Consider the following 27,544-nt stretch of genomic DNA (forward strand, 5'->3'; position numbering starts at 1 on the left):
GACCCAGGCTAGGTCTTTGTTCTGCCAGGGTACCACCCTGCCAGTGGGGAGGGGGGAGAGTGAAAACGAGTGTTCTCTTAATAGGATATTCCTGTTAATAGGACAGTCTGAATAATGGGATCTGTTAACGTTTACTGAACATTTACTAAGCCAAATGAATTGTTAAAGGTGTGCCACCCCTGAACTTAGGAGAAAGGCTACACCCCACTAACCTTCCGAACCATCTCCTGGGCTGCCAAAACTGCCTCCCTCAGAAAAAAAGCCCTTCTTCCCAGGTTCACTTAACAAATGTGTGAGTTCCCCATATGTGCCTCAGCAAGAGTGCTTCCAGCGGTGTAGATGGGGAGGAATGACTGATTGGAGGAGGTCAAGAGAGTTGGAGGGCCCGCCCGTGTGGCAGGAAAACGCCTTCTCCAACAGTTTACCTAAAAAGGGCAAGAGAAACGTGACGGCTGTTGGAAGGAGGTGTGCGGCGATGTTTTGTGTCTCTGTCGCAGGGATGCCAGCACACGTGTAGGCCGTTAGGAATGAGAAAAGGGCATCATTACAAGGAAGCCTGGGTGGCTCACAGTTGTGCGGAGAAAGGGCATCATTACAGGAGACACGACCAAGCGGGTGAAGCGGGCACGGGACGAGCTTGCGAGGAGCTGGCCTTAAATGAGGATACTTGGATCCCCCGGGTCCCACCGTAAAACACAAGGTTATCAAGAAGATACGATAAGAGGTTAAAGAGAAAATGTAAACTCCCCGGCCGCGGCGCTCAGGGACGGAAAGCAACTCACACTCCCAGCCAGCACGTCCCCCGAGAAGACGAACTTTGCGCTTGCGTAGTGCGCGCACGCCGCGTCGACCCGAGGCGCTCTCGCGAGAAGAGCCGTGCAGGCTGGGAAAAATGGCGCCTCCCAGCCCCCGGGAGCCCAAGGCCCAGTCGGCCACTAGCGCGGCCAAACCCGACGGGGAGATGGTGCTACCGGGCTTCCCGGACGCGGACAGCTTTGTGAAGGTACGTTTGCTGTGCCTCTGGGGCATCGGGAGCCGCCCGAGGTCGGCCAGAGGTAGGCCCGGATCCAGTCGGCGGCCGCCCAGCCGGCCGCACGCGCGCTGCTGCCGGCCCCGGGTAGGGATCGAGAGGCCGCTGTCCGAGCCGGGCACAGTCTTTCACTTCCCCTCCCGGGCGGTGATCGCACGCGAACACTGAGGGGCGCCCCGCTTCCCAGGACCCTCGTTCTCACATTGAGCCCATGCAGCCTCGGGTGTGGAGAGCCGTGTCAGCGTCTTGGGAAGGGCTTCCTTGTCACCCTGATGTCCCCAGCCCTCGGGCCCTCGTCCCCGCCCGGGCCTGAGCCACCTGACCAACTCCCCGGAGGGGCTCGGCTGCTTTACGCCGCATGGGCATCCTCGTCTCCCGCGGCCGGGATGATCCTCCTTCCCTCTTATGCGGTGCAGTCCTATATAATCCCAGACCCTGGGTTTAATGTCACCTGTAACAGCTGCCACCAACTCAGCCTCCTCTGGGTGCCTTAGAACATTTACCATTGCCTCCACGGAGGAACACAGAGAGGGTTCATCTAAATTATTTGTGTTAATGCTTTTTAAATATGAACAAACAGAAGTAGGTTTAGTTATGCCTCGTGCATAACTCTTACAAATCCACAAAACTAAAATAATTTGTAAATTAGCACTGTGTATTCCCCCAACCTCCACTCAGCTAGGTGGATCATCATTAGCAGATGTCATTATTAATTCATTTGTTTGGCTGGGATAGTTCCTGGACCACTAGCCATGGTCCTGATTGGGTGGCGTTCAGGCTCACCAGCTACCATATGTCCCACCTCCTTTCTCTCCCCCACCCCACCCCCACTTGAACCATTCCTTACACAACTCACAGTGGTGTCGTTCGCCCTTCATGTTACCAACCATGATTTCTTTATGACAGCACTTCAGGTTTTTTTTCTCATGATCGCACAACAATTAAAATAAAGAACCACTTGGCACTAACTGGAACATAAACACAAGTCCAGTCGTGGGCAGTGATGGTTATACTTTGGTCAGTGAAGGGATCTAGAATGTTCTTATGTTTTAGATGCTTGCCTAAATGGAAACAGGGAAGTCAATTCCCATAGAAAATTCATGGACCTCAATTTGAGTAGTAATAATGGTAGCACTTAGGTGCTTACCAAGCACTACCTTTTGTGACTTCATTAGCTCATTTAATCCTTACAACAGCTCTATGGGGTTCGCACTTTTATTATGCCTCTTTTTCAGAGGAGAAAACTAAGGTCCAGATAAATTCAACAACTTACCCAAGATCACAGCTGATAGGTAGCAGAGCCAAGATTCAAACCGAGGCCATTTGTTTTTTTAATGTTTGCTTATTTTTGAGAGAGTGAGAGCACAGGGGAGGGGCAGACAGAGAGGGAGACAGAGGATCCGAAGCAGGCTCTGCACTGACTAGGGAGCCCGACTCAGGGCTCGAACTCACGAACCGTGAGCTCATGACCTGATCCTAAGTCAGCCGCTTAACCGGCTGAGCCACCCAGGTGTCCCCAAACCCAGGCCATTTTGAATATTAGTCTTGTATGTATTTAGTCTTTCTCTCCCACTCTCCCAAGAATGTAAGCTCCAAAACTTGGTTCCTGAGGTAAAATCAGCACTGAATGAATATTTGTTGAATGTGTGAAGATGCATCGTCTAGCACAATGTATTGTATATAGTAAATCTTGAGAAGAATGAGCTTTTTTAAAAAAAAGTTTTTTAACGTTTTATTTATTTTTGAGACAGAGAGAGACAGAGCATGAACGGGGGAGGGACAGAGAGAGAGGGAGCCACAGAATCCGAAGCAGGCTCCAGGCTCCGAGCTGTCAGCACAGAGCCCGATGGGGGGCTCGAACTCACAAACCGCGAGATCATGACCTGAGCTGAAGTCGGCCGCCTAACCGACTGAGCCACCCAGGCGCCCCTATTTTAACATTTATTTATTATAGAGAGAGAGAGAAAGAGACAGACAGAGCGTGAGCATGAGAGGGGCAGAGAGAGAGGGAGACACAGAATCCGAAGCAGGCTCCAGGCTCCGAGCTGTCAGCACAGAGCCCGACGCGGGGCTCGAACTCACGGACCTTGAGATCGTGACCTGAGCTGAAGTCGGACGCTTAACTGACTGAGCCACCCAGGCGCCCTGAGAAAAATGAGCTTTTGAATGAATGGGGACCCCTGTTTAAAGTATGCTTGTTATAATAAATAGATAGATAGATAGATAGATAAAATGCTTGTTTTGGGGTGCGTGGGTGGCTTAGTCAGTTAAGCGTCTGACTCTTGATCTCGGCTCAGGTCATGATCTCACGGTTTATGGGATTGAGCCCCAGAACGGGCTCTGTACTAACAGTGCAGAGCTTGCTTGGGATTCTCCCTCCCTCCCTCTCTCTCTCTCTCTCTCTCTCTCTCTCTCTGTCTCGCTCTGCCCCTCCCCCACTGCTTTGCATGCATGCACACACGCTGTCTCTCAAAATAAATGAATAAACTTTAAACAAAAAATGCTTTTTTTCTGGTTTTTGACAGTTTGCTCTTGGGTCAGTGGTGGCAGTCACCAAGGCATCTGGGGGCCTACCACAGTTTGGCGATGAGTATGATTTCTACCGAAGTTTTCCTGGTTTCCAGGCATTTTGTGAAACACAGGGAGACAGGTTGCTTCAGTGGTGAGTACTCTATTATTTTATTACAGTGAGAATAATGAATATAAAGAAGATGATAATTTTTCCTAGATTAGTTTGATCTTAATCATATTTTTCTGTGCTATCAAGACCTATAACATATAAAAATGAGACAGTGGGGGCACCTGGGTGGTTTAGTCGGTAAAACATGTGACTCTTGATCTTGGGGTTGTGAATTCCAGCCCCACGTTGGATGTAGAGATTACTTAAAAAAAATAAAACCCTTGGAGCGCCTAGGTGGCTCACTAAGTGTCTGACTCTTCGTTTAGGCTTAGGTCATGATCTCACTGATCACGTGATCGAGCACCGTATTGGGCTCCACGTTGACAGCATGGGGTCTGCTTGCGATTCTCTCTCTCCCTCTCTCTCTGCCCCTCCCCTACTCATGCACTGTCTCTCTCAAAATAAATAAATAAACTTAAAAAAAAAAAATAGGGGCGCCTGGGTGGCTCAGTGGGTTGGGTGTCCGACTTCAGCTCAGATCATGATCTCACAGTTTGAGTTCAAGCCTTGTGTCGGGCTCTGTGTTGACAGCTCACAGCCTGGAGCCTACTTCAGATTTTGTGTCTCCCTCTGTCTCTTCTCCTCCCCCACTTGTGCTCTGTCTCTCTCTCTCTCTCTCTCTCTCTCAAAAATAAATAAACATTAAAAAAAATTTTTTTTTAGGGGCACTTGGGTGGCTCAGTTAAGCATCCAACTCTTGGTTTCAGCTCAGGTCGTGATCTTGCAGTTCATGAGTTCGAGCCCCACATCGGGCTCTACGCTGACGGTGCAGAACCCGCTTGGGATTCTCTCTCTCCCTCTCTCTCTCTCTGCCCCTCCCCTGCTTGCTCTCTCTGTCTCTCTCAAAATAAATAAATAAACAAAAAAATGTTTTAAATAAAATTTAGAAAAAAATTTTGACATTAAAAAAATAAATTTTTTTAAAGAGTGGATTTTTCTCATCTATTTCATTTTTTTATTATTTTGTTTAATGTTTATTTATTTTGAGGAAGAGTGTGTGCACATGCAGGGGAGGGGCAGATGAGAGAGAGAGAGAGAGGATTTTGAGCAGGTTCCGCACTGCTATGAGCACAGAGCCTGACGTGGGGCTCGATCCTGCAAACCCATGAGACCATGACCTGAGCCAAAACCAAGAGTCAGAGGCTTCACTGACTGAGCCTCCCAGGTGCCCCAATTTTATTTATTTTAGAGAGAGAGTGAGCGGAGGAGAGGGGCAGAGGGAGAGAGAGAGTGAGAGAGAATCATAAGCAGACTCCATGCTCAGAGTGGACCCTGATGCAGGGCTTGATCCCACTACCTGGGATCAAGAGTCAGGTGCTCAACTGACTAAGCCACCCAGGTCCCCCAAGACAATGGATTTTGATTAGGGAAATGTTATTTGGTACCTTTTGAGTTTAACTTTTTTTTTTTTTTTTTAACGTTTATTTATTTTTGAGACAGAGAGAGACAGAGCATGAACGGGGGAGGGGCAGAGAGAGAGGGAGACACAGAATCGGAAGCAGGCTCCAGGCTCCGAGCCATCAGCCCAGAGCCCAACGTGGGGCTCGAACTCACGGACCGCGAGATCATGACCTGGGCTGAAGTTGGACGCTCAACCGACTGAGCCACCCAGGCGCCCCTTGAGTTTAACTTTTAAAAAACATATTGACTCTTGCACTATATGTGAATCTTTTTGAATAACATGGGACTTGAAAGCCTAGATCCAAGAGTCTCTCATACAGCTTGCAGGGACGTGAGGATTAGCTTTTTTTCCAACGTTTTTTTTTTGTTGTTTTTTTTTTTTTTTTTTTTTTTTTTAATTTATTTTTGGGACAGAGAGAGACAGAGCATGAATGGGGGAGGGGCAGAGAGAGAGGGAGACACAGAAGTGGAAACAGGCTCCAGGCTCCGAGCCATCAGCCCAGAGCCTGACGCGGGGCTCGAACTCACGGACCGCGAGATCGTGACCTGGCCGAAGTCGGACGCTTAACCGACTGCGCCACCCAGGCGCCCCAGGATTAGCTTTTTAATAAGAGTATGAGGACAGACAGTACACAAACAGTGTTTTTGTTTAACTGTCATGTGACAGAGTTAGAGAATCTCTTTTAGATTTCATGATAAAGCAATGAATGCGGAGTGTATTATTTACGTAGTATGATGCATTCTTTAGAATTTAAAGGAAGCTTTCAGTAATTTCTTCCATCCCTTCAATTGACAGATGAAGAACATGAGTCTGAGTGAGATTTAGGGAATTGCCCAAGGCCACGTAACTTTGCTATAAGGGTGCAAATATTATTAGTTTGATCACAAAGTATCGGGAACAGTCTAAGCCAAGCCTTTCAAGCTGTCTCTCAGACTGGGAACAAATGAATAAAGGTATACAAACTAACCTTGGTTTTCCTGTCCTTTTAGCATGAGCAGAGTAATGCAGTACCACGGGTGTCGAAGCAACATTAAGGACCGAAGTAAAGTGACAGAGTTGGAGGACAAGTTTGATTTGCTGGTCGATACCAACGACGTCATTCTGGAAAGAGTGGTGAGTGTTTCACCCTACTCTTAAGATCATTAACAAATGGGGGCACGTGGCTGGCTTGGTCTCAGGGTCATGAGTTGGAGCTCCATGTTGGGCATAGAGATTACTTAAAGATGAAATCTTTAAAAAAAAAAAAAGGTAATTAACAAATGAGGAGCTTTTGTATTATTAAAATATGAAAAGAAACCCCAGCATCTGAGGAAATGAAGAGGAAATTTAGCATTTCTTTTTTTTTTTTTTTAAGTGTTTATTTATTTTGAGAGAGTGGGGGGGGGGGGGAAGAGAGAGAGAGAGAGAGAGAAAAAGAATCCCAAACAGGCTTTACACTCAGCACAGAGTCCAGCGTGGGGCTCGGTCTCACGACCATGAGATCATAACCTGAGTCGAAATCAAGAGTCAGATGCTTAACTAGCTGAGCCGCCCAGACGCCCCAGAAATTTAGCATTTCTTGTTCCAATGACATTCCCTTCCTGACAGTTGGCCTTTTTTCCCCAAAGATAACACAGTTGTCTTCAAATAAGTTACTTCAGCCTATCACTGCTCAGTGGAGGCCTGTTAAGAAATCCACGTTCCAGGTTTGCAAGTCCTATTTGCATTGCGAGAGAAGAGGCTTCTGGGTACAGAACCTAACCAAAATTGAGTCTTTTTTTTTTTTTTTTACTGTTATCTACTATCTGCTAAACAGCCTGATTTGCATGATTAGAAGGAGATGTGGATCATATGATCTGGCTTACTGTCTACTTAGGCCCAGTTCTACAGCAGAGTTATTTACAGAAATACACAGAGATCGTCCAAAACAAATTGAACCCTCAACCATGTGACAGCCCTGCAGATATTTAAATCACACACTCCTGGGGCGCCTGGGTGGCTCAGTTGGTTAAGCGGCCGACTTCGGCTCAGGTCATGATCTCGCGGTCCGTGGGTTCGAGCCCCGCGTCGGGCTCTGTGCTGACAGCTCAGAGGCTGGAGCCTGTTTCAGATTCTGTGTCTCCCTCTCTCTGACCCTCCCCCGTTCATGCTCTGTCTCTCTGTCTCAAAAATAAACGTTAAAAAAATAAAAAATAAAAAATAAATAATCACACACTCCTGTCCTGTGAAGTCATCCCTCCCATAGTCTCAATGCCCACGGGTCCTTCAGCAGGTTCTCATATTTTATGATTTCAAGTCCGGCCATGCTACCGTTTGTCATCTGGATGCCCAGACTGATACCCTACGTCTGCTTCAATGGGGCAGAATGGATCAAAACACCCTCCATTCTCCCTCTGAGTACCATCCTTCCTTGTTTAATAGCTACAGTCTAGGGTCTTTTTAATTCTTTTGGTGGGCCAGATCACACTGTTCAATCATTTTTCAATTTTCAGTTCAACTGAGAGCTGTCAGGGGAACTGATCAAGGGTTGGGAGTGGTCAATTACTGCCCTGTCTTTGAGCAAATAATGTTTTAATTATTTGGGCTGACTTTCTTGTGTGTGTTTATATATGTTCCCACGCATGATTCTTTGAATATATTTCTTTTTTTTTTTAAGTTTATTTATTTATTTTGAAAGAGAGACAGAGAGAGCAAGTGGGGGAGGGGCAGAGAGAGAGGGAGAAAGAGAATTCAAAGCAGGCTCCGCACTGTCAGCACGGAGCCCAGTGCAGGGCTGGAACTCACAAACCGCGAGTCCATGACCCGAGCTGAAACCGAGAGTCAGACGCTTAACCCACTGACGCAGCCGGGCGCCCCTGAATGTATTTCTTAAGAATGTCAAATAATTAACCTGTTAACCCTGAACTGTTGTCTCCTGCCCCTAGGGTATTTTACTGGATGAAGCTTCAGGTGTGAATAAGAACCAACAGCCAGTCCTCCCTGCAGGATTACAGGTCCCCAAGACGATAGTGTCCAGCTGGAACCGCAAGGTGAGGGGGGCTTTTCACATGGACTAGAGCTTCTAATGTCAGCTTTACAATAGGGCCCCTGGCCGTGCAAGTCTGCATTTCTGTTCTGATTCACTGGGCACAGAACTGGCCACTGCCCAACTTGTTCTCGTGGACAGGCACCACCTAATTACCTCTTGTCTCCTTTGCACCCTGCAACCTAATCCACAACATACACTCTCAAATGAATGCTCTTGGAAGGCAGAAATGGGATTTATATTTCTCATCGACGAGTTGCGATGTTATAAGCTATCTGTATGTGTTATCGTAGGCAGGAGAATATAGCAAAAAAACAAAATCTGAAACTTTCCGGTTGCTTCATGCCAAAAACATCGCCCGGCCTCAGCTTAAATTCCGAGAAAGGATCGACAACTCCAACACACCATTTCTTCCTAAGATCTTCATCAAGCCCAACGCTCAGAAACCCCTCCCTCAGGGTAAGTCGTGCAGACTCTGCCTAAAGAAAGCGGGAAAGGTCTCCCCCCGCCTCCCTGTCTTGGAAGGAGCCAGCTAACTCCTCCATAACTAGACAAGATGTGAATGTATTCACCCCTTTTGTGATGGCAGTTTTGTTTTTGTTTTTTAATGTTTCTTTCTGAGAGAGAGAGACAGAGTGCGAGTGGGGAGGGTCAGAGAGGGTAGGAGACACAGAATCCGAAATAGGCTCCAGGCTCCATGCTGTCAGAACAGAGCCCAATGTGGGGCTCGAACTCATGAACTGTGAGATCATGACCTAAGCCGAAGTTGGATGCTTAACCGACTGAGCCACCCAGACGCCCTGGGATGACGTTTTTTGTTGTTCCTTGGGTCTCTAGCACTCTCTAAAGAAAGGAGGGAACGCCCACAGGATCGTCCAGAGGACTTGGATGTCCCCCCTGCCCTAGCTGATTTCATCCATCAGCAGAGAACCCAGCAGGTGGAGCAGGACATGTGAGTATTTGCCTGTCGGGACTTTCTGCCGTGAGTGATTATTGCCTTTATGCCACATTCTCACTCAGCTTCACTCTTGTAAAATATATCCGTGTAAACAGAGAATCTGAGGCATGGGTGATTGTTATCACTATCCTAACAGTGGATCTCTTTGGTCACACCTGCTGCTGGTGTTCACAGAGGGCCTGCACAGGTGACATCTTGGGTAACCGTCACCAGTCCTCAGAGGTAGCACTCGCTCTCACTCCCACCACCCCCTCCGAGAGATGCTGACTTCCCACACAACCAGAACTCGAAACCTCCAGTTTCTTAAAACTATCCTTCCTCTAGGGGCGCCTGGGTGGCTTAGTCAGTTAAGTGTCCGACTTCGGCTTAGGCCATGATCTCATGGTTCATGGGTTCGAGCCCTGCGTCGGGCTCTGTGCTGACAGCTCAGAGCCTGGAGCCTGCTTCGGGTTCTTTGTCTCCCTCTCTCTCTGCCCCTCCCCTGCTCATGCCCTGTCTCTCTCAAAAAAATAAATGTTAAAAAAAAAACAAAACTGTCCTTCCTCTCTGACATTCTGCCTTTCTCACCAGGCATGAGATAGGGGCCCGCCAATAAAGTCAGTAGGGAGACGGCATTTTTCACTGGCAGCGTAAGCATCTGCCAAAAACTGCGTAGGGGTGCCTGGGCAGCCCAGTCGTTAAGCATCTGACTATTGATTTTTGCTCATGTCATGATCTCCCAGTTCATGGGTTCAAGCCCCGCACTACACTGACAGCACAGAGCCTGCTTTGGATTCTCTCTCTCTCTCTCTCTCTCTCTCTCTCTTTCTCTCTTTCTCTTCCTCTCTCTCTGCCCCTCCCCTGCTCACATACACACTGTTTCTCACTCTCTTGAAATAAATAAACTTTTAAAAATTAATTAATTAATTTAAAAAAGAATAATTAACTGCTTAAAATAGACAAAGGGACCTTGCCTTCCGTATGAAAGAAAAAGGTGGTAAGGACTTTGCTGGTGTTGGTCTTTTTCTCACATATAGCTGGAGTCTGCCCTAACGGCATGCCCTCGGCCCCAGCTCTGCACCATGAGGCCACAGGCAGGTGCAAAGGAATAAAGGTGATGACTCATGGCCCTGCCCTCAAGGAACTCAGAGATTTAGGATTTTTATGCAAGTAGATGACAGAAAAACAAAAAATAGAGCCTTTAGCATATGACCAATTGAGATACCTGCCCCATTCCCTCTCTTTATCCACAGGTTTGTGTTTTTTTCCCCCCAAACCACAAGGAATTCTACATTGCACATTTTTTTATCATCCACAATGGCAATCATACAGTGTTTTGAAATAAGAGTTCAGGTTTTTATAAATGAGATTTTTTTTTTTAAGTTTATTTATTTTGAGACACAGAGAACGCAAGCAGGGGAGGGGCAGAGAGTGGGGAGAGCGAGGGGGAGGGGGAGAGGGCAAGGGAGGGAGAGAAAGGGAAAGAGAGAGAGGAGAGAGAGAGAATCCCAAGTAGATTCCACACTATCGGCGCAGAGCCCAGTGTGGAGCTCGAACCCATGAACCTTGAGATCGTGATCTGAGCCAAAATTAAGAGTTGGATGCTTAACCGACTGAGCCACCCAGGTGCCCCATGAATCAGTAGATTTTTAATTAATCACATTATAAGGGTGAACCAGTATGACATGATCTTTTTTTTTTTTTTTTTTTTTTGATGCCCTTGAATTCTCACTGAAATAATGGTGCTTTTTATAGAGAGAAGATATTTTCACAGTGTTCTTTGCTCATTTGTCTTTACAAATTGGATTAAAGCAGTTGTTCTTCCTTGAATCACAAAACTCCTCAAAAGGACTTTTCTTTTTGTTTTGTTTATTCAGGTTCGCACATCCTTATCAGTATGAACTAGATCACTTCACTCCACCAGATTCAGTCCTTCAAAAGCCAGAACCCCAGGTTAGCATCCAAACTGAGTTTATGGATGATGGCCAAGTAGCCCAGGAGAAATCCAATCAATGCAATCTTGGCTTTCTTTAAATATCTTTTAAAGTAGAAGGTTGCAACTTTGGGTCATTTCTTGAACCCCTAATTCATTTTGTGCTTTAGCGAAGGATGATTCGTAATGTTCCTCTCTCTTCCTACCTGTGCGTTCGTGCTCCAGTTATATAGGCCTGTGGGAGAAACACCCTGCCATTTTGTATCCTCCCTGGACGAACTGGTGGAGCTCAATGAGAAGCTCTTGGCTTGTCAGGAGTTTGCGGTAGACTTAGAGGTAAGTTGTGAATGACCTTGAGTGAAATTTTACATCCTCTATGAGTGCACCTCCTTGAGGAGTATAAAATTAATACCAACAGATCTATTTTTCGGCAAAGACCAATCAGCCTTGTAACTTTTATAGCTGGCCTCCTAAAATCCGTGAAGGAAAGCCTAGCAAAATCATTTTTCCCTGTTCTCCCCTCTTTCCGGGTTTTAGCACCACTCCTACAGGAGCTTCCTGGGGCTGACCTGCCTGATGCAAATCTCCACCCGAACAGAAGACTTCATTGTCGACACCCTGGAGCTCCGAAGTGACATGTACATTCTCAATGAGAGCCTCACAGACCCCGCCATCGTTAAGGTCAGCCAGCCTTTTCCAGCCCTGGCGCATGAGCGCAGGATTTAAGTGCTTTCGTTTTACTGTTTCATTATTTCAACATGGACCTGGTGACGTTGAGAGAAATCATTGTAATTTCCTGCACTCGGATCCCCCACGCTAAACTGCTTTTGTTTCTAAGCCCCAATTAGAACAGCCTAAGATACAGCTTACAGCTCGTTACCACCCGGGGCGACGGTACATCATGTTAAGGATTCCTGCAGTGAGCCCGTGCCATCAGGATCCTGCGGACTTAATGACTATCCTTGAAGCTAGTGGAGCTGTTTTCTCAGAATCACTGGCTGTTAGCAGTTTCAGACTTGAAGAGTGTGCCATTAGGAGTGTAGAAGGCTGTCGGTCCAAATTAAAAGAAGCGTTTAAAACTGAACCCATCTGAATCTGCCTTCTGGCTTCTAATTCCAGAGTTATAATCCCCTAGAGGTAGAGTGTGTTTCGGGGCCCAAGTGGCCTCGTGCACATTGTACCCCCTGACTCCGGCTTTGTTTTCAGGTCTTCCACGGTGCTGATTCAGACATAGAGTGGCTACAGAAAGACTTCGGGTTGTATGTAGTGAACATGTTCGATACCCATCAGGCGGCACGCCTTCTTAACCTGGGCAGGCACTCGCTGGACCATCTGCTGAAACTCTACTGCAACGTGGAAGCCAACAAACAGTTTCAGCTGGCCGATTGGAGGATACGGTCAGTTTGTGCTTAACGAGGAAACGCTGATGGCGCAGGAAGCATGGGTGCCCATCAGCGTCTCGTCCACGCAGACCTTTGTTCAGACTGTCACGTGAGCCAGACCTTGAGTTGAATGTCGCTGGTCTTTCTTCCAGCTGTTTCCAGCACAGCTGGAAGTTTTAGGGTGACCACGTGGAGTGTATGTGGGGCTATCACACCATGCTTCTCGGGAATAGACGTTGGAAGAGGTGTGCCATGTTCGTGTCTATATCCCTCCCGGTCTCTCGTTTGAAACTCAGATCTCTGCAGTCGGGGTGGGTGTGTGCGTGCGTGCGTGCGTGTGGTGAATTCCCAGAGGTCTGAAAGAATTCTAAGGTATGTAGGTGATCGCACCTTATAATGAGTATTTACTGGAGTGTAAGATTTTGGTGGAGTCCTGCCACACTTTCCGGGGTTTGGGCTCAGCTCGGTCACTGTCAGGTGGCCGGCTTCCTGAGTTTGCAGCTGCTGTATGAAGCAGCCTCCTCCAATGAGCTTTCCTCCACTTGTGCACACCACAACTTCCAAAGAGGATCTAACAAAGCCCAGATAGAAGATGAAAACTGACAAAGCCTGAAAGCCACTACCTGTTATTTAACCCTTGCCATGTGCCAAGCACTGAGCTAAGAGCTTCGGGGATGTTGTGCTGGGTGGTCCCCACAGCAGCCTGTGAGGTGCCGGCCTTCATTTCCCAGGTGAGGAAAGTGAGCCCGGTGACTTGTCCGAGGACAGGTGTTGAGAGCTAAGATTCAAACTCGGGATCCCAGGGTCTCTATTTTCAACCACATCGTTACCTGCTGCCCTTTCTCCCCAACCGTGGAGACAGTGGCTTGTCCTGTTAAGATGTAGGAAATGTCGCTATAACTGGAGTATTGGCTGTGATACTAAAAGGAGCCCAAGTCTCATTAGCACCCTCAGAGCACATAGCTTACGTTGCCACACCCGGGGCAGAAACCAAAATTATTGCCTCTGTTGCAATTCTAGACCTCTGCCTGAGGAAATGCTCAACTACGCCCGAGATGACACCCATTACCTGCTTTACATTTATGATAAAATGAGGCTGGAGCTGTGGGAGCGAGGCAACCAGCAGCCCGTGCAGCTGCAGGTGGTGTGGCAGCGGAGCAGGGACATCTGCCTCAAGGTACAGTGTCACCGGTCACGGCCACCCTGTCTCGGGCCGGGTCCTCGTGCTTTGCTTTGTTCTTTACACAGAGGAAAAGAGCCGAACGTTTTCAAGAGCCCAGGGCACAATTCTGATTCCCATTGATCCTGAATGTTCTGTAATACATTGCAGAAATTCATCAAACCTATCTTCACGGACGAATCCTACCTCGAACTGTATAGGAAGCAGAAGAAGCATCTCAACACACAGCAGCTGACAGCCTTTCAGCTGCTGTTTGCCTGGAGGGATAAAACAGCTCGTAGGGAAGATGAAAGTTACGGGTAAGGGATTAGACGTTCTTTTAATATCTGCTCCTAGGCTGAGCGGCTCGGGTAGCAAGGAAATAATGGGCTTTTTTCTTTTCACCCTGAAAGTGTGTTACGTTTTCCCCTCCCGGGTTGTAGCCTTTTAATGGGGCTCGCTGGCTGAATTTAACGTGCTACCACTGTGTGTTTTGTTCTAGATACGTCCTGCCAAACCACATGATGCTAAAGATAGCTGAAGAACTGCCCAAGTGAGTCTGAGAACTGATAAATATGTTGACTTTCTCAACAGAGAAATTTTATCCTTCAAAAATCAGCCTCTCTGATAGTTATTACCCCAGTGCTGTTGACTCAGAGAAAATGAGTGCTCTAAGGAAGTTCACGAGTCCAAGGATTCAGAATTTCCTCCCTTGGACTGCCCAGTAGGAACTAAAGCTCCTGAACTGCAGCCGTTTTCAATGGTTACACCTCAGATCGGATCCACTGTGAGTCTGAGCCTCCAGTACCCACTCTGAAGGGAGGAAAGTGTCACAGATGCTCTCCTCTGTAATTTGGAATCTTGGGGTTTTGAATGCTTTATGATGTTCATTGAAGCATACACAGAGAATCCAAATTCGTGATCTCCTGTTGACCCCGTTGCAGTGCAACGGCTCGGCAGGGCTGTGGTGCCCCTCTCCAGCTCTCCCTGTTGGCCGGAGGCAGGCTGCAGGGGCCACCTCCTCCAAGCTTGCCACAGCAGAGAGCACATGCGGAAGCGGCTGGCCCCGACTGCCCCCCGCTAGGAGCTCGTCTCCCTGGTCTTCCCCTCAGCCATAACGCTCGGGCTTCCCTGATCACCGTGCTTGTCTGGAAGCCTCGGAGGGCTGTGTCCCGGAGTGATGAGTTTGTCCTTCCTTGTCTTCAGGGAACCCCAGGGCATCATAGCTTGCTGCAACCCTGTCCCACCCCTCGTACGGCAGCAGATCAATGAGATGCACCTCTTGATCCAGCAGGCTCGGGAGATGCCCCTGCTGAAGGTAAGAAGCTTTGCTGCCAAAGGTTCTCAGCTCACCAGGCTCTGTCTGCTGGCACCTGTGGTCTTCTCCATACACGATCTGGTCTCCATGCTAAAGAGAAACCCCAGGAGGGGCGCCTGGGTGGCTCAGGCAGTTAAGCGTCCACCTTCGGCTCAGGTCATGATCTCGCGGTCTGTGAGTTCGAGCCCCGCGTCAGGCTCTATGCTGACAGCTCGGGGCTTGGAGCCTGCTTCAGATTCTGTGTCTCCCTCTCTCTCTGCCCCTCCCCCGCTCACACTCTGCCCCCCCAAAATAAATAAAAATTTAAAAAAAAATTTTTTTAACCCCAAGAAAATAATAGGGGCTAGGAAAGCCAGTAGACATGTCTTCTTGATGACAGTGAAAAGCTGAAGCTCATCTTTGTTATTTTATGATCCTGTCTTCAATAAGTCGACAGCAAGTAATGTCTAATGACTGGGCCAGTTAGCTGTTGTTGGGAGGCAGTTAACCTGGTGGAATAAAATGGATTGGGGGTCACAGCGCCCGGCTGGCTCGGAGGGGCGTGCGACTCTCGATCTCAGGGTTGTGAGTTTGAGCCCCACATTGGGTGTAGTGATTACTTAAATAAATAAACTTAAAAAAAAAATGGATTGAGGGTCTCAGTCCAGGGAGCATGTTTTGGAAGCCTGGCAGGGGTCCAAGATGTGAAGCGATAACGTCTTGTGAGTTTGGCGGTCCCAGAAATGGAAGGAAAGGAACACGAACAAGAAGCGCCATCAGAAGAAAGGTCGATGGGAATTAGTAACAGACGATGAAAGCGACTGCCATTTTCTTTGAGCACTGTGCGAAGTACCCCGGCGTGTTCTCAGACTGTGGATTTGGGGATAGTAGAAGTGGAGTCCAGGACAACTCACTCCAAATATAAAGCCTAGGTGACTGGGAAAATAGGAGGGCCTCGGATAGAAATGGGGAATTCAGGAAGAGCTGATTTTGTGAAGGAGATGCCAAACTTTCGACAAACTCAGGTGAAGGCAGGCTAGCCAGCCGGAAGTCCGGTTACCTGCATCTCCACGCACGTGGCGCCCGGGTGCGGACATGGTGGCGGGGTGTGTGTGTGTGTGTGTGTGTGTGTGTGTGTGTGTGCGTGCGCGCGCACATGCCTGTGTCGATGCTACAGCATGTTCAGATAGATTTACGTGTCTTGGTTTGTATTTGGGGGGGGGGGGGGGGGCAGTTTTTTTTTAATCTTTATTTTTGAGAGAGACAGAGCGTGAACAGAGGAGGGGCAGAGAGAGAGGGAGACACAGAATCTGAAGCAGGCTCCAGGCTCCGAGCTAGGAGGGGACAATTTTTAACGGTGTTGCCTCAGTGGTAATATTGGTATATGGTAAACCGTATTTGTAATTTTTTTGAAAGATTATTGACCCAGAAAGACTTAAAATCAATTCCTTTAGGATGTGTAAAGATATACACATCTCAGTCCTCGTGTTCAAGCTTCCTCTGTTGGCTCTACAGCTTGTCCAGGGAAAGAGAAACCCTGGTCTCTAGACAAGAATCTCTTTCAAGCTCTTGCAAATCTGCTGCGTCGTCCCTTTGCCATGAGAAAGGCTTTCATTCTTTCATTCAACAGATAATTACCGAGTACCAACTGATCATATCGCCAGGCGCTGTAAGGGATGAAGGACGAAAGAAAATCTCTGGGCTCGTGAACGACAGTCTAGTGAAGGGCACGGTCTATGCCAGGGAAACACGTGCGGGCGCCCCACTGGCGTACCTTTCCTCAGATGCTTTTTGTTTTTCCTCCTCAGTCTGAAGTGGCAACCGGCGTGAAGAAGACCAGCCCGCTGCCCAGCCCCGAGGTATGGTCCTGCATCTGTCCTCTTTCCGGTGGGCAGGCGGGGGCGGGGGGGGACACCAGTCAGAGCCGGCGCAGGACAAACCTCCCTGTCCGAGGCAGCCCCCAGCATGGTAGTGAAAAGCTGCTGCACGCTTGCAAGGCTTTCATGAGGCCTGTCGGTTTCTTTCTGGTGCAGAGATTGGAGAATGTTCTCTTTGGACCCCACGACTGCTCCCACGCCCCTTCAGATGGCTACCCTGTCGTCGCAAGCGACGGTAATGTAGAGGCCTCTGGAATGTCCTGGAAACTGCCTTGCACGCTGTCCGCTAGGCTTTGACCTTACTGACTTCCATCCCTGTAGGGCCCGTGCTCGTGCAGAAACAGGCAAGCCTCTTCCCTGACCAAAGAGAAGAGGACGCCCCTCCAGAGACCAAATGCCTGATCGCTACCGCTGTCATCACGTTATTTAACGTGAGTAGTGGGACTCGCCGGTGAGGTGATGTAGACCGGCAGGGATTTGTTGGCTTTATCAGACAGGCTGTGTGCCTGGAGCGTCGCATCCACTGTGGACGCTAATGCCAGAAGTAAAACCCAGGCCGGAGGGGACAGGCGTGGAGACAGATCTGCTAAGCAGTCTGTGAGAGATGGGCAGAGGATTGTCTCCTGAGCTCTGTGTGAAGAGATCCTCGAGGAAGGGTTAACACCTTGACGAGAGCGCTAACGCCTGGCGGGGAGGAGGGCGTGGGCCACGGTGATCCGTAAGCAGGACTTCCCGACAGCCACAGTGGAGGCGGCTCGGCCTGAGTCCCGGAAGGGGCCTGCTGAGCACTCTCGTGAGCGTAACTCTGTACGCTGGCCGATTAAGGAAAGTGAAGGGCAGGATATGAGGGCACTGAGAAGCGGGAGATATGTGTTTCCCATCCCAAAGAGGGGCTGAGCCGTGGTAGGTCGTGACCCCGTCCAGTATGGGACCAAGTGTGGCCAACCTGGGTCAGGCTGTGTTCCCGGAATACGCACTGGGTTGTGACGGAGCCTGTCCCGGTCTGTCCTCCCTAGTGGGTGTTTCTGCCAGTACTGGAATTTCAGGCTGTTTGCAAAGGGAGGGTGAACGGTGTGGTTGTTGGTCAAGATAGGTAGATACCAAAATGACCAGGATGAAGGGAAAATACACAGGTAAGACTGAATACTGCCAACAACAGAGGGGGTAGAGGAAAAATTCAGAATTTCTGGAAAGAAAGAGAAGCAAGCGTCTGATCCGTTTGGACAAAGACGAGGATCGAGCTTAGCAGGTGTTCACGTGAGAAACAGCTGGGTGGTTCCGTAGGTTCCAGAATCACCCCAGAGCGCGAGGCCGCAGCCAGGAAGACAAAATGCCGCCTGCGAGACGTGGTGCCTGAGAGTTAACTTTCTCACTTAATCACATAAACTCAGATTGGGTCTGGCTTCAGTAACTCGTGACCAGAGAAATCTAGGCGCTTTAACTGAGTCATCAAGGTGACTCAGCAGCTACAAATCCGAGCGTGAACTTGGGGCCGTGTGAACACGGAAGCTCTGTACTTAACAGACCGTCGTGTCTCTGTGCCCTGGGTGGCAAGACTGCTGCCACAGAGCACGCGGAAGGATAGCGTGCATGCTGAACCCGGTTGGAAGCAACACCCCGGTGCGGAATTGTCCTGATTCCCCGCAAAAGTGTGTAATTTTTTTCATTTGTGAGTGTCCGGTTACAACCTCGAGTTCTAGAGCCAGATGGACCTAAGTTTAAAGTCCTCATTGTGCCGCTGTTAGCCGTCGGGGTCTGGAAGACCTAGCCTCTCTGTGCCTCAGTTTCCTCATCTGTAAGATGGGGAGAATAATACCACATACTTTAATAGTCTGTAAGGACACAGTGAGAGTTCATTGGTTTAATAAATAGATGTTAAGTACACCCCACTGCGTGCTATTACAGGCTATTACAGTGCTTTATGCAGACGAGAGCCCTAAAAAATTAGCCAGTATTCTTATTACTGTTACGATTATGCCGTTGCTTGTATCGTATTGCCACAAAATGATGATGGTGATGAGTTGATCGTTTTCTGTTTGTCCCTGCAGGAACCTAGTGCTGAAGAGAGTGGAAAGGGCCCACTAACAGTTGCACAGAAGAAAGCCCAGAACATAATGGAGTCCTTTGAAAATCCATTTAGGATGGTGAGTAAGCGTGGTGTATCTAGTTGAGGGCTGACGGAACAGGCAGAGGTTTCTGCCGCTGTAGGGGCCTTTTGCCTGGAAAAGAGGCCGACAGCCCAGGGAAGAGGGAGCCCCTGAATCCAGTGTGTCCGTTGTCCCTGGTGTCCAGGTTGGGATGGAGTCGGGATCTTCTCAGATGAAACCGGCAAGGATACCTCGCTCAAATGCCAGTGAGCTATGGCTCGGCTGACGCTCTGAACGAGGCCTCCCACGCTGACACCAACCGAAACCCCCCGCCCAGTTCCTGACCGCCTTTAACACGACTGTTTCCGTCCCTCCAGTTTCTGCCTTCTCTCGAACGCCGCGCTCACGTTTCTCAGGCAGCGAAGTTTGATCCGTCATCAAAAATCTATGAAGTAAGTGGACTCGCCATCCTTTCCAAGAGTGACTTTCTAGGAAAAGGAGACTTCTTAATTATCTGAACTAGCTCTTGTCTTAAGCCCATCTTGAACCTCCTGAATACAGAAAACGCTTTATATATAAATACATATAAGCATAGTTTCTAGAGAGAGGGGCGAGAACTTTATTCTGACTTTCAGAAGCATTTGGGAACCTTTTAAGAAAGAGGCTTTTGGGCTTTTTTTTAATGTTTTTTTTTGTTTTTGTTTTTGTTTTTTAATTTGAGACAGAGCGTGAGCAGGGGAGGGGCAGAGAGAGAGGGAGACACAGAGTCTGAAGCAGGCTCCAGGCTCTGAGCCGTCAGCACAGAGCCCGATGCGGGGCTCGAACTCACGGACTGTGAGGTCGTGACCCGAGCTGAGGTCAGATGCTTAACCGACTGAGCCACCCAGGTGCCCTGAGGCTTTTGGTTTTAATTGAAGTTCAATTTATATGTCACAAAGTGCACAGATGTTAGGTGTACAGCTTGATGCCTTTTTTTCCTTTTTTTTTTTTTTTAATTTCCATCCAAGTTAGTCAGCATATAGTACAACGATTTCAGGGTAGATTCCTCAATGCCCTTTCCCCATTTAGCCCATCCCCCCCACACACACCCCCTCCAGTAACCCTCTGTTTGTTCTCCATATTTAAGAGTCTCTTCTGTTTTGTCCCCCTCCCTGTTTCTATATTATTTTTGTTTCCCTTCCCTTATGTTCATCTGTTTTGTCTCTTAAAGTCTTCATATGAGTAAAGTCATATGATATTTATCTTTCTCTGACTAATTTCGCTTAGCATAATACCCTCCAGTTCCATCCACATAGCTGCAAATGGCAAGATTTCATTATTTTTGATTGCCGAGTAATACTCCATTACACACACACACACCACATCTTCTTTATCCATTCATCCGTCGATGGACATTTGGGCTCTTTCCATCCTTTGGCTATTGTTGACAGCGCTGCTATAAACATGGGGGTGCACGTGCCCCTTCGAAAGAGCACACCTGTATCCCTTGGATAAATACTTAGTAGTGCGATTGCTGGGTCGTAGGGTAGTTCTATTTTTAATTTTTTGAGGAACCTCCATACTGTTTCCCAGAATGGCCGCACCAGTTTGCATTCCCACCAACAATGCAAAAGAGATCCTCTCTCTCTGCATCCTCGCCAACATCTGTCGTTGCCTGAGTTGTTAACGTTAGCCATTCTGACAGGGGTGAGGTGGTATCTCACTGTGGCTTTGATTTGTCTTTCCCTGATGATGAGTGAAGTTGAGCATTTTTTCACGTGTCGGTTGGCCATCTGGATGTCTTCTTTGGAGAAGTGTCTATTAATATCTTTTGCCCATTTCTTCACTGGATTGTTTTTTGGGTGTTGAGTTTGATAAGTTCTTTGTGGATCAGCTTGATGCATTTTTATATATGAATATTACTTTAAGGCTCTTATAGATGACAGCTTAAATTTTAAAACACTCTGTCTTCTGTTGTTTGGTTTGTTTTTAATAGCATAATGAGGAATAAGGAAATACCTTCCCTGGAGCCCCATGAGATGTTCCTGGGAGCCAGCGTTGTTAATTGTCTGTTAAAAGCCTTCTTCCTTCCTGCAGGAAGTTTCTGCTCCAGTCAGATGGACGGCCTGGCTCCGTCTGCCTCCCGCTCTTTCGTTAGGCACCAAGGGTCAGGCCAGAAACCTGACGGGCCCCTGCCCTGTCGCTGGTGGTTAGCCTCCTGCCTTTAGAAATGGGGAGTCAGAGGGGCGCCTGGGTGGCGCAGTCGGTTAAGCGTCCGACTTCAGCCAGGTCACGATCTCGCGGTCCGTGGGTTCGAGCCCCGCGTCGGGCTCTGGGCTGATGGCTCGGAGCCTGGAGCCTGCTTCCGATTCTGTGTCTCCCTCTCTCTCTGCCCCTCCCCCGTTCATGCTCTGTCTCGCTCTGTCCCAAAAATAAATAAAAAACGTTGAAAAAAAAAAATTAAAAAAAAAAAAAAAAGAAATGGGGAGTCAGGTGGATCTTATGCCTTCTCCCCCTCTTCCCCACCAGTTGTGGCCCATTCGGCAACTGTACGTCCCTTACCGTGCTTCTGTCTAATGTCAGCGAGATGCGTCCTGACCCGCAGGCAAATGTTCATACAGAAGCAAACGGCCCTGAGAAGTCCTGCCTTGAATCCCAGCTCCACCATTTGCTAACCGTGTGCCCTCAGACGAGTTATTTAGCTTCTCTGAACCTATTTCCCATCTCAAAGTGGGGGTGATGATAATGCCTTTGTCCCGGGGATTATTAGAAGGGATTGAATGAGACAACGGACGGGAAAGCGTCCGGCTCAGTGCCTGCAATACAGTTGCCCTTTGTCCTTCTTGATAAAGATTTTATAAATAAAATGGATTTGTGTGTGTGTGTGTCATCAGATTTGGAACTTCTGACTTAGAACGTGTGTAGTTGTTAGATTAGCATGTCCGGTATCACCCCATTAAAAAAATACAGCGTTCCTGGGTGGCTGAGTTTCGGAGCGTTTTTGTCTTGTTTGTTTTCATTGTAGATCAGCAACCATTGGAAGCTGGCGAGCCAGGTGCAGGTACGCAAAGAATCTAAAGAAATTGCCAAGGAGAAGGCAGCGGAGCAAACAGGTAGCGCTCACTTCCTTGTAAGTCAGCCCGTCAGTGTGTCTGTCAAAGAACAGGCCTTGTACATCATTCTGTTTGTTCAACAAAGTGCCCGTATGGCAGCAAACAGAATGGCACGGCCCCTGCCTGCGGGGCTTGCCTTTTCCTGGGGGACAGTGGACAGCCTACCGTGAACGTTTGTCCTTTCAGATGGCCAGAGACACTTCCGCGGGGAGAGGGGTAGGAGGTGCTTGGGGGCGGGCACGGGGGAGTGGTGGCTGCTTCCGTGTGGCGTTTGGTGAAGGCAGTCTAATCAATGTGACACTGAGCAAAGACGGGCTGCTTCCAGGGGAAGCCCCACAAGTCCAAGGCCCCGAGGCGGTTGCTTGTCGGGCGCGCGCAGAGAGAGGCCGGGAAGCCAGCGCGGCTGAGGGGAGGAGAGCAGGAAGGGCTGTCGTGAGGACACGGCTTGTACTCCCAGCGGACTGGGAAGCTCTGGAGGGTCTGAGTGGAGCAGTGACCTGCACTGATCTTCAGGGGCCACGGAGGGCCCAGTGGAGAGGGCAGGAGTGGGAGCCCAGGTAGGAGACAGGGTGGTAACCCAGGTGAGGGGCCGCTGGCTCGGAAGGCACGGTAGCAGAGCTGGGGACGAGCGGCTGGAAGCCGACGTTTCCGGTGGGGACACTGACAGCACTTCATGACGAGTCGGGTGAGGCACGTGAGAGGAGGAAGGGAGCCGTGGACGCCAGAAGGTTTGGGCCTGAGTGATTAGAAAGACGAGGGTGGCCAGCCACAGAGTAAGAGCGCACGGGGCACCGATTTGGGTCTCGTTCTGGTCCTCGATGTGCCGTGGTTGAGGCCCATCCGAAACGTCCTCAGGGAGGAGTCACGTAGGTGGTGGACGTCTGGCTTGGGCTCTCAGGAGAGGGGCAGGTGGGCCATCAGATTGAGAGTGTGGGGAGAGCGCCCGGGCCTGAGCCTCAAGGCAGCCGTTCCTCCGAGCCTGGGGGAGAGGGGCCGGTGCGGGAGGCTGGGGAGCAGGGAGGGCGCCCCGGCTGTGGCGGCCCCGGCAGCCGGGGCAGCCGGGTGAGGAAGGAGGCTTGGCTGCCAGAGTCGGCAGCTCCACAGACAGTGCTCTCTCTTGCAGCCGCCCGGGACCAGGCCAGGGAAGAGTACAAAGCAACAGCGGAACAGGCCGTGTCCGTCCGACAGCAGGCTGCCGTACGTGCCAGCCCTTCTCTTTCTCTTAGGAAACCTGATGCCCCTGGTTGTGGCCAGGATTTTCCTCGAATGGCAGGAGGGCTTGCCCTGTGGTTCAAATTGAATGCTATGTCTTCCCCGTCCATTTTGGCTTGTCAGTTAGTGCCTGCCTTATTTCCCCTCAAAAAAGTTTATATCGTAATTCCTCTTAGATGATTTCCTCTGTTGAATTTACACTCAACAGACCGTACCCCTGACTCTAGTAGTAGATAAGGTGCTGAAGCTTCTAACAGCCAAGCCTGCTTACCGTCCTGCTCTGCCCTAGTGTGTGTTTCGTTCTCCACCCCGCTAGAGCCCTCCAGAGTGCATAGCCCATCTTTCCTCAGTGACCTGCCGCCATTCTCCAGCGAGGGATTTGTTCCACGTGGCCCTAGCCCTGCCCAGACTCACGGCCCGCACTCCCCTTCCAGTTGCCGGCACAGCGGCGGAGTCCCTAGTGGGGCCGTCCGTCTGTCTCACCCACCCCCGTGCTTCCTTCCCTCTACAGCTAGAAAGCGCCGCCAAGAAGAGAGAGCGAACGACAAGTGACCCGAGGACCACAGAGCAGAAACAAGAGAAGAAACGACTCAAAACTTCTAAGAAGCCAAAAGACCCAGATCTGCCAGAAAAAGATTTTACCCCTTACGACTACAGCAAGTCGGACTTCAAGGCTTTTGCTGGTGAGGCCGGGACTGGTGCCCTTTAAGGAATGTCTGGCCGCCTTAGGGGGGAGGAACTGTAGCGCAAAGAAAGCGTGCCCTAGGCACCGGCTAAGCCTGAGAAGGACAAGGCACTGGCGCCCTAGGAGCCTGCAGCGCCCGGACAGAAAGCCCGCCCTCCTGTGCTGGCCCTTACTTGCCGGGGCCTCCCTGGTAGCTGAGCGAGATGGCACGCGTGGTCTTTCCTCACTGTAGCTTGTGCCCAGAAACACATTTTCTCAGACACACAAACATGGTAAGGAGTTGACTGAAGAAACCTGATGCCCGTGAGGTGCTCTGCGGTTCCTTGGCCCGTCAGAGTCCTTCTACGTTGGAGGGGCTACAGGCGGCGTTCCTGACTCTAGAGCAGCCTCCTTGGCACCACGTCCCTCTGAAGAGAGAGAAGGTAGCGCAGGATTGTCACCTCAGAGCCCAAGTTCCCGACAGTGGCATCTGACCAGCACGCAGACCAGAACGGGTTTCCTCGGTGGAAAAAGAGCCAGTGCTGTAGCCACCTGCCCTGAGCTGAGAATAGATCTGTGAGAAACGAGTGTTCGGGCTGTCCTTCTATACTGGGAGCATGACACGTGGAAATGTGTCAGCCATCGGTCCCTCCTCGTAAAGGGGTCAGCAGGCTGACAGCCCCACCCTTCCTGAACACCGGGCACCCACCCAGGAGTCTGCCCGTTGGGTGTACGAACTCCTGTATGTGATCACTGGCGTCTCTCTTCTCTTACCTTCCAGGAAACAGCAAATCGAAACCTTCTTCCCAGTTTGATCCAAATAAGCAGATGCCATCTGGCAAGGTAAGACATGTATTTGACACCGAAAACTAGTAAGATTGTATATGTCAGCTATATTTTGATTGAAAGTTAAAAAGCAAAACACAAGATACAGCTAATAAAAAAAAAGAAAAAAGGAAAGACAGGGCACCTGGGTGGCTCAGTCGGTTAAGCATCCGACTCTTGACTTCGGCTCGGGTCGTGATCCCAGGGTCGTGGGATCGAGCCCCGCGTCAGGCTCCGCATTGAGCATGGAGCCTGCTTAAGATTCCCTCCCTCTCTTTCTGCCTGCCTCCCTCTGCCCCTCTCCCCCACTTACGCACACTCTCTCTAAAATAAAAAAATTTTTACATGAAAAATAGAAATCTGCTTGAGAATTCTCACGTGCTCGTGGTGCTTTTTTTTTTTTTTTTTTTTTTTTTCCCTCTTCCACTGCTGGGAAGAGGGCCCAGCTAGGAATCATCAGTCATCTTCCTTTGCATATCTTTGCCCTCACCTCATCCCTTCCCAAGTCCGGACAATACCCATCAGCTCTTCCAGCAATAAAAAGAAAAAGAAAAAAAAAAAACAGCTTTTTTTAAAGAGGCCGTAAAGGCTGGCATGCGGTTTGCTACCATGGGAATCACAGCCGCAGGCCACAGACACTCCTTTCTGTGCCGGCACAAGCCTGCATTCGCCCCCGTGGGTGTTGGTGCCAGTCAGAGCCAAAAGTGGCCGAAAATTTGCACGCGGAGGCTGAGGCCCGTGTGGAGCCCTCCTGTCCCTTAGTAGCTCATCCGGACGGCCTTTTCTTCAGAGCACCCAGAAACGTCCAGTGGAGAGAAAACCAGTCACACCAGTGGCGCTGGTGTCTCGGGAGGGCCTTCTGAGCTGTTTCCTGTGTCTCCTGCAGTCAGGTTATCACTCAGCCGAAGTGATTTATTTTTTCGTTTTATCTTTTCAGAAATGCGCCGCACCCAAAAAACTTAAACAGTCGGTGGGAAACAAAAGCATGTCCTTTCCAAGCGGAAAGCCAGACAGGTATGTGGCCAAGGCCGGCGTGGCCCCGCAAGCCCAGCAGCGGCTCAGAGGTCTCAGCTGGAAAGACCCAGAGAGCCTCACTGGAGCAGATCCCTCCCGGTCACTCTAGGAAAGCCGAGCTGGGAGGAGGGGAAGGGACTGCCGAGTGCTGTTACTGTGTCCCGGACTCAGATTCCTGTCACTCACCACCTATCGCCACTCAGCTGCCTCGGGGTCACCTCCGAGCAAATAGGCTTGGAATTTTCCTAGATCAGCCCAATTCTGAGGAATGGGGGGGGAAAAATCAGTGAAGTAAATGTGGGTTGTCATTTAAGAAAATTTTAGTTAAGAACGTGAAACGCTTATCCTCAGGACAGACCCTGAAACCAGAGGACTCACCCCTGGGGGGTGGCCTGATGAGGGAATCTGCCTTTAGATCTTAGCACAGCCACCCTCGTTGGGCCCCAGGGCACTGCCCCAGCCCGCTCTCGTCTGCCAGAGTGGGGGGGCACCCTACTGCCAAGCTCAGTTGTCCAGGACCACCGCTCCCCCCCCCCAACAAACCAGGCTCCCCCAGTTGTGCATTAAGGTTTGCAAGGTTTTATGAACAGCGGAGAGCAGCTCTCCAGCCAAACTGGAAGAAGTAACTCTTGTTTTCATATTGTCTCCGCAGAGGTCTCAGGCACAGCTGGCCAAAGAGATAGCGCTGGAAGAGACCCCTGGAATTCCCCAGCGGACCGGAAGCACCAGACGGTGGTGCTGGTTTTGTACAGACTCATTTTTAAACCATTAAAAATAATTCTTACTGGAAGAAAGCGGGTTCCTGACTTTTCCTTTGCTGCCACCACAGTTCCGGCAGGAGAGGACAGATCCCACCCCGTTCAGATCACCGTCTCCGGCTGTCTGTGGGTAAGCATGCCCTTGAGGACACTGTGATTTCTGGAGAAGTCCAGAATCATTCCTGAGAGAGAACACAGGAGAATCTCCTATGACTCAGAAAAGGGCAGCACCCCCAAAACACAGAGCACCCTGTTCATGGAGCATCGACTCTCCCTTTTAAGAGGGTTCCATGAGCCGTGCTCCCTCCTTCACATGCCTTCCAGTCATGCCAGTGAAAGCCAAATGGTAAAGACCCCATGGGGCCGGGGCGGGGTGGGGGGGTGGGGGGTGAGGGGGCGGGGTGGAGCAGGGGTGGGGGGCGGCTGGTACAGCTTTAGAGCCAACTGTGGCCTCTAGAGGGCCCGGTCTCTTCCCTGTACCTGTCTCCCCCCCCCCCTTTTTTTTTTTAACTTCCCCAATTAAAAAAGTAATAGCATGTTCACTGTAGGAAATGAGGAAAAGAGAACAATTATATCGTCTGTAACCCTACCACACAGAGATAAGCTTTCACGCTTTGGTAGAAAGGCTTTCTACTATGTGTGTGTTCATTTCCAAACTTGGATTTATGCTTCTGCAGTTTTTCACCTTTAAAGTTTCCATCTTTTCTCATTCCAAAATTTATTCTAGTTAAGCACCATTATTGAACATGTATATTTGCATTTTTATGTTCTTCTTAATAATGGAGCATTGAACTTCTTCAGAATTCCATTTGATTTTAATATCGAGATGGGATATTAAGCCAAGAAGGCACAAAATATACCATCATTTTTGTTTTCACAACTACTTAAACAAAGAACGTATGTTCATAGAAATTTTTCCCAAGAGATCATCGAGAGGGCTGGCTGTGTGCGACCCCCGGAGGGGCCGTGAAGCCAAAGCAGGCGCACTGCCAGGGAGCAGCCAGTCAGGCAGAACAGCGAAGAACAGCCCAGGCCCAAAATGGGCTGATGTCTGGCCTAGTCAGGACTGGAGCGGTCGCAACCAACAGAAAAGCCAAACTGTCGGTGGCTTAGCAAAGCAGATGTTTTTTTCCTCTCTCCTCAGTCCTAGTTAGTCCAGAGCTAGTGGGACAACTTTGCAGTCCTCCCTCT

The 27,544-nt window shown here is 49.6% G+C and overlaps 1 protein-coding gene across 2 annotated transcripts; it reads left to right on the plus strand.

Moving 5' to 3' along the window:
* Window positions 1–857: 857 nt before the first annotated feature.
* On the plus strand, window positions 858–26,389 carry EXOSC10 (exosome component 10). Of its 2 annotated transcripts, XM_019461372.2 has the most exons (25): window positions 858–1,003; window positions 3,556–3,692; window positions 6,102–6,225; window positions 8,016–8,120; window positions 8,410–8,575; window positions 8,954–9,068; window positions 10,931–11,006; window positions 11,212–11,322; window positions 11,524–11,667; window positions 12,193–12,383; window positions 13,389–13,545; window positions 13,699–13,847; window positions 14,030–14,080; window positions 14,734–14,845; window positions 16,633–16,683; window positions 16,858–16,936; window positions 17,023–17,132; window positions 18,750–18,845; window positions 19,166–19,240; window positions 21,793–21,880; window positions 23,004–23,077; window positions 23,604–23,775; window positions 24,538–24,599; window positions 25,519–25,595; window positions 26,248–26,389. In XM_019461372.2, exons 1-25 carry the CDS (start codon window positions 893–895, stop codon window positions 26,276–26,278), a joined length of 2,664 nt encoding a protein of 887 aa, XP_019316917.2. In that variant the 5' UTR covers window positions 858–892; the 3' UTR covers window positions 26,279–26,389. The 2 variants fall into 2 exon arrangements, with proteins under 2 accessions (XP_019316917.2, XP_053754952.1); XM_053898977.1 differs by lacking the exon at window positions 3,556–3,692 and having other exon boundaries at window positions 894–1,003.
* Window positions 26,390–27,544: the final 1,155 nt, after the last annotated feature.

This window comes from Panthera pardus, unplaced genomic scaffold (assembly GCF_024362965.1).
Source record: "Panthera pardus isolate Hobbes unplaced genomic scaffold, ASM2436296v1 HiC_scaffold_11, whole genome shotgun sequence".
In the NCBI taxonomy this organism is placed as follows: Eukaryota; Metazoa; Chordata; class Mammalia; order Carnivora; family Felidae; genus Panthera; species Panthera pardus.

Excerpts from the sequence above, each read along its gene's own strand:
- EXOSC10 (XM_019461372.2), top strand. The coding sequence starts at position 893 with ATGGCGCCTCCCAGCCCCCGGGAGCCCAAGGCCCAGTCGGCCACTAGC. Across the intron at positions 6,226-8,015 it reads ACGTCATTCTGGAAAGAGTG|GGTATTTTACTGGATGAAGC; the intron begins GTGAGTGTTTCA and ends TCCTGCCCCTAG. Across the intron at positions 12,384-13,388 it reads CTGGCCGATTGGAGGATACG|ACCTCTGCCTGAGGAAATGC; the intron begins GTCAGTTTGTGC and ends TTGCAATTCTAG.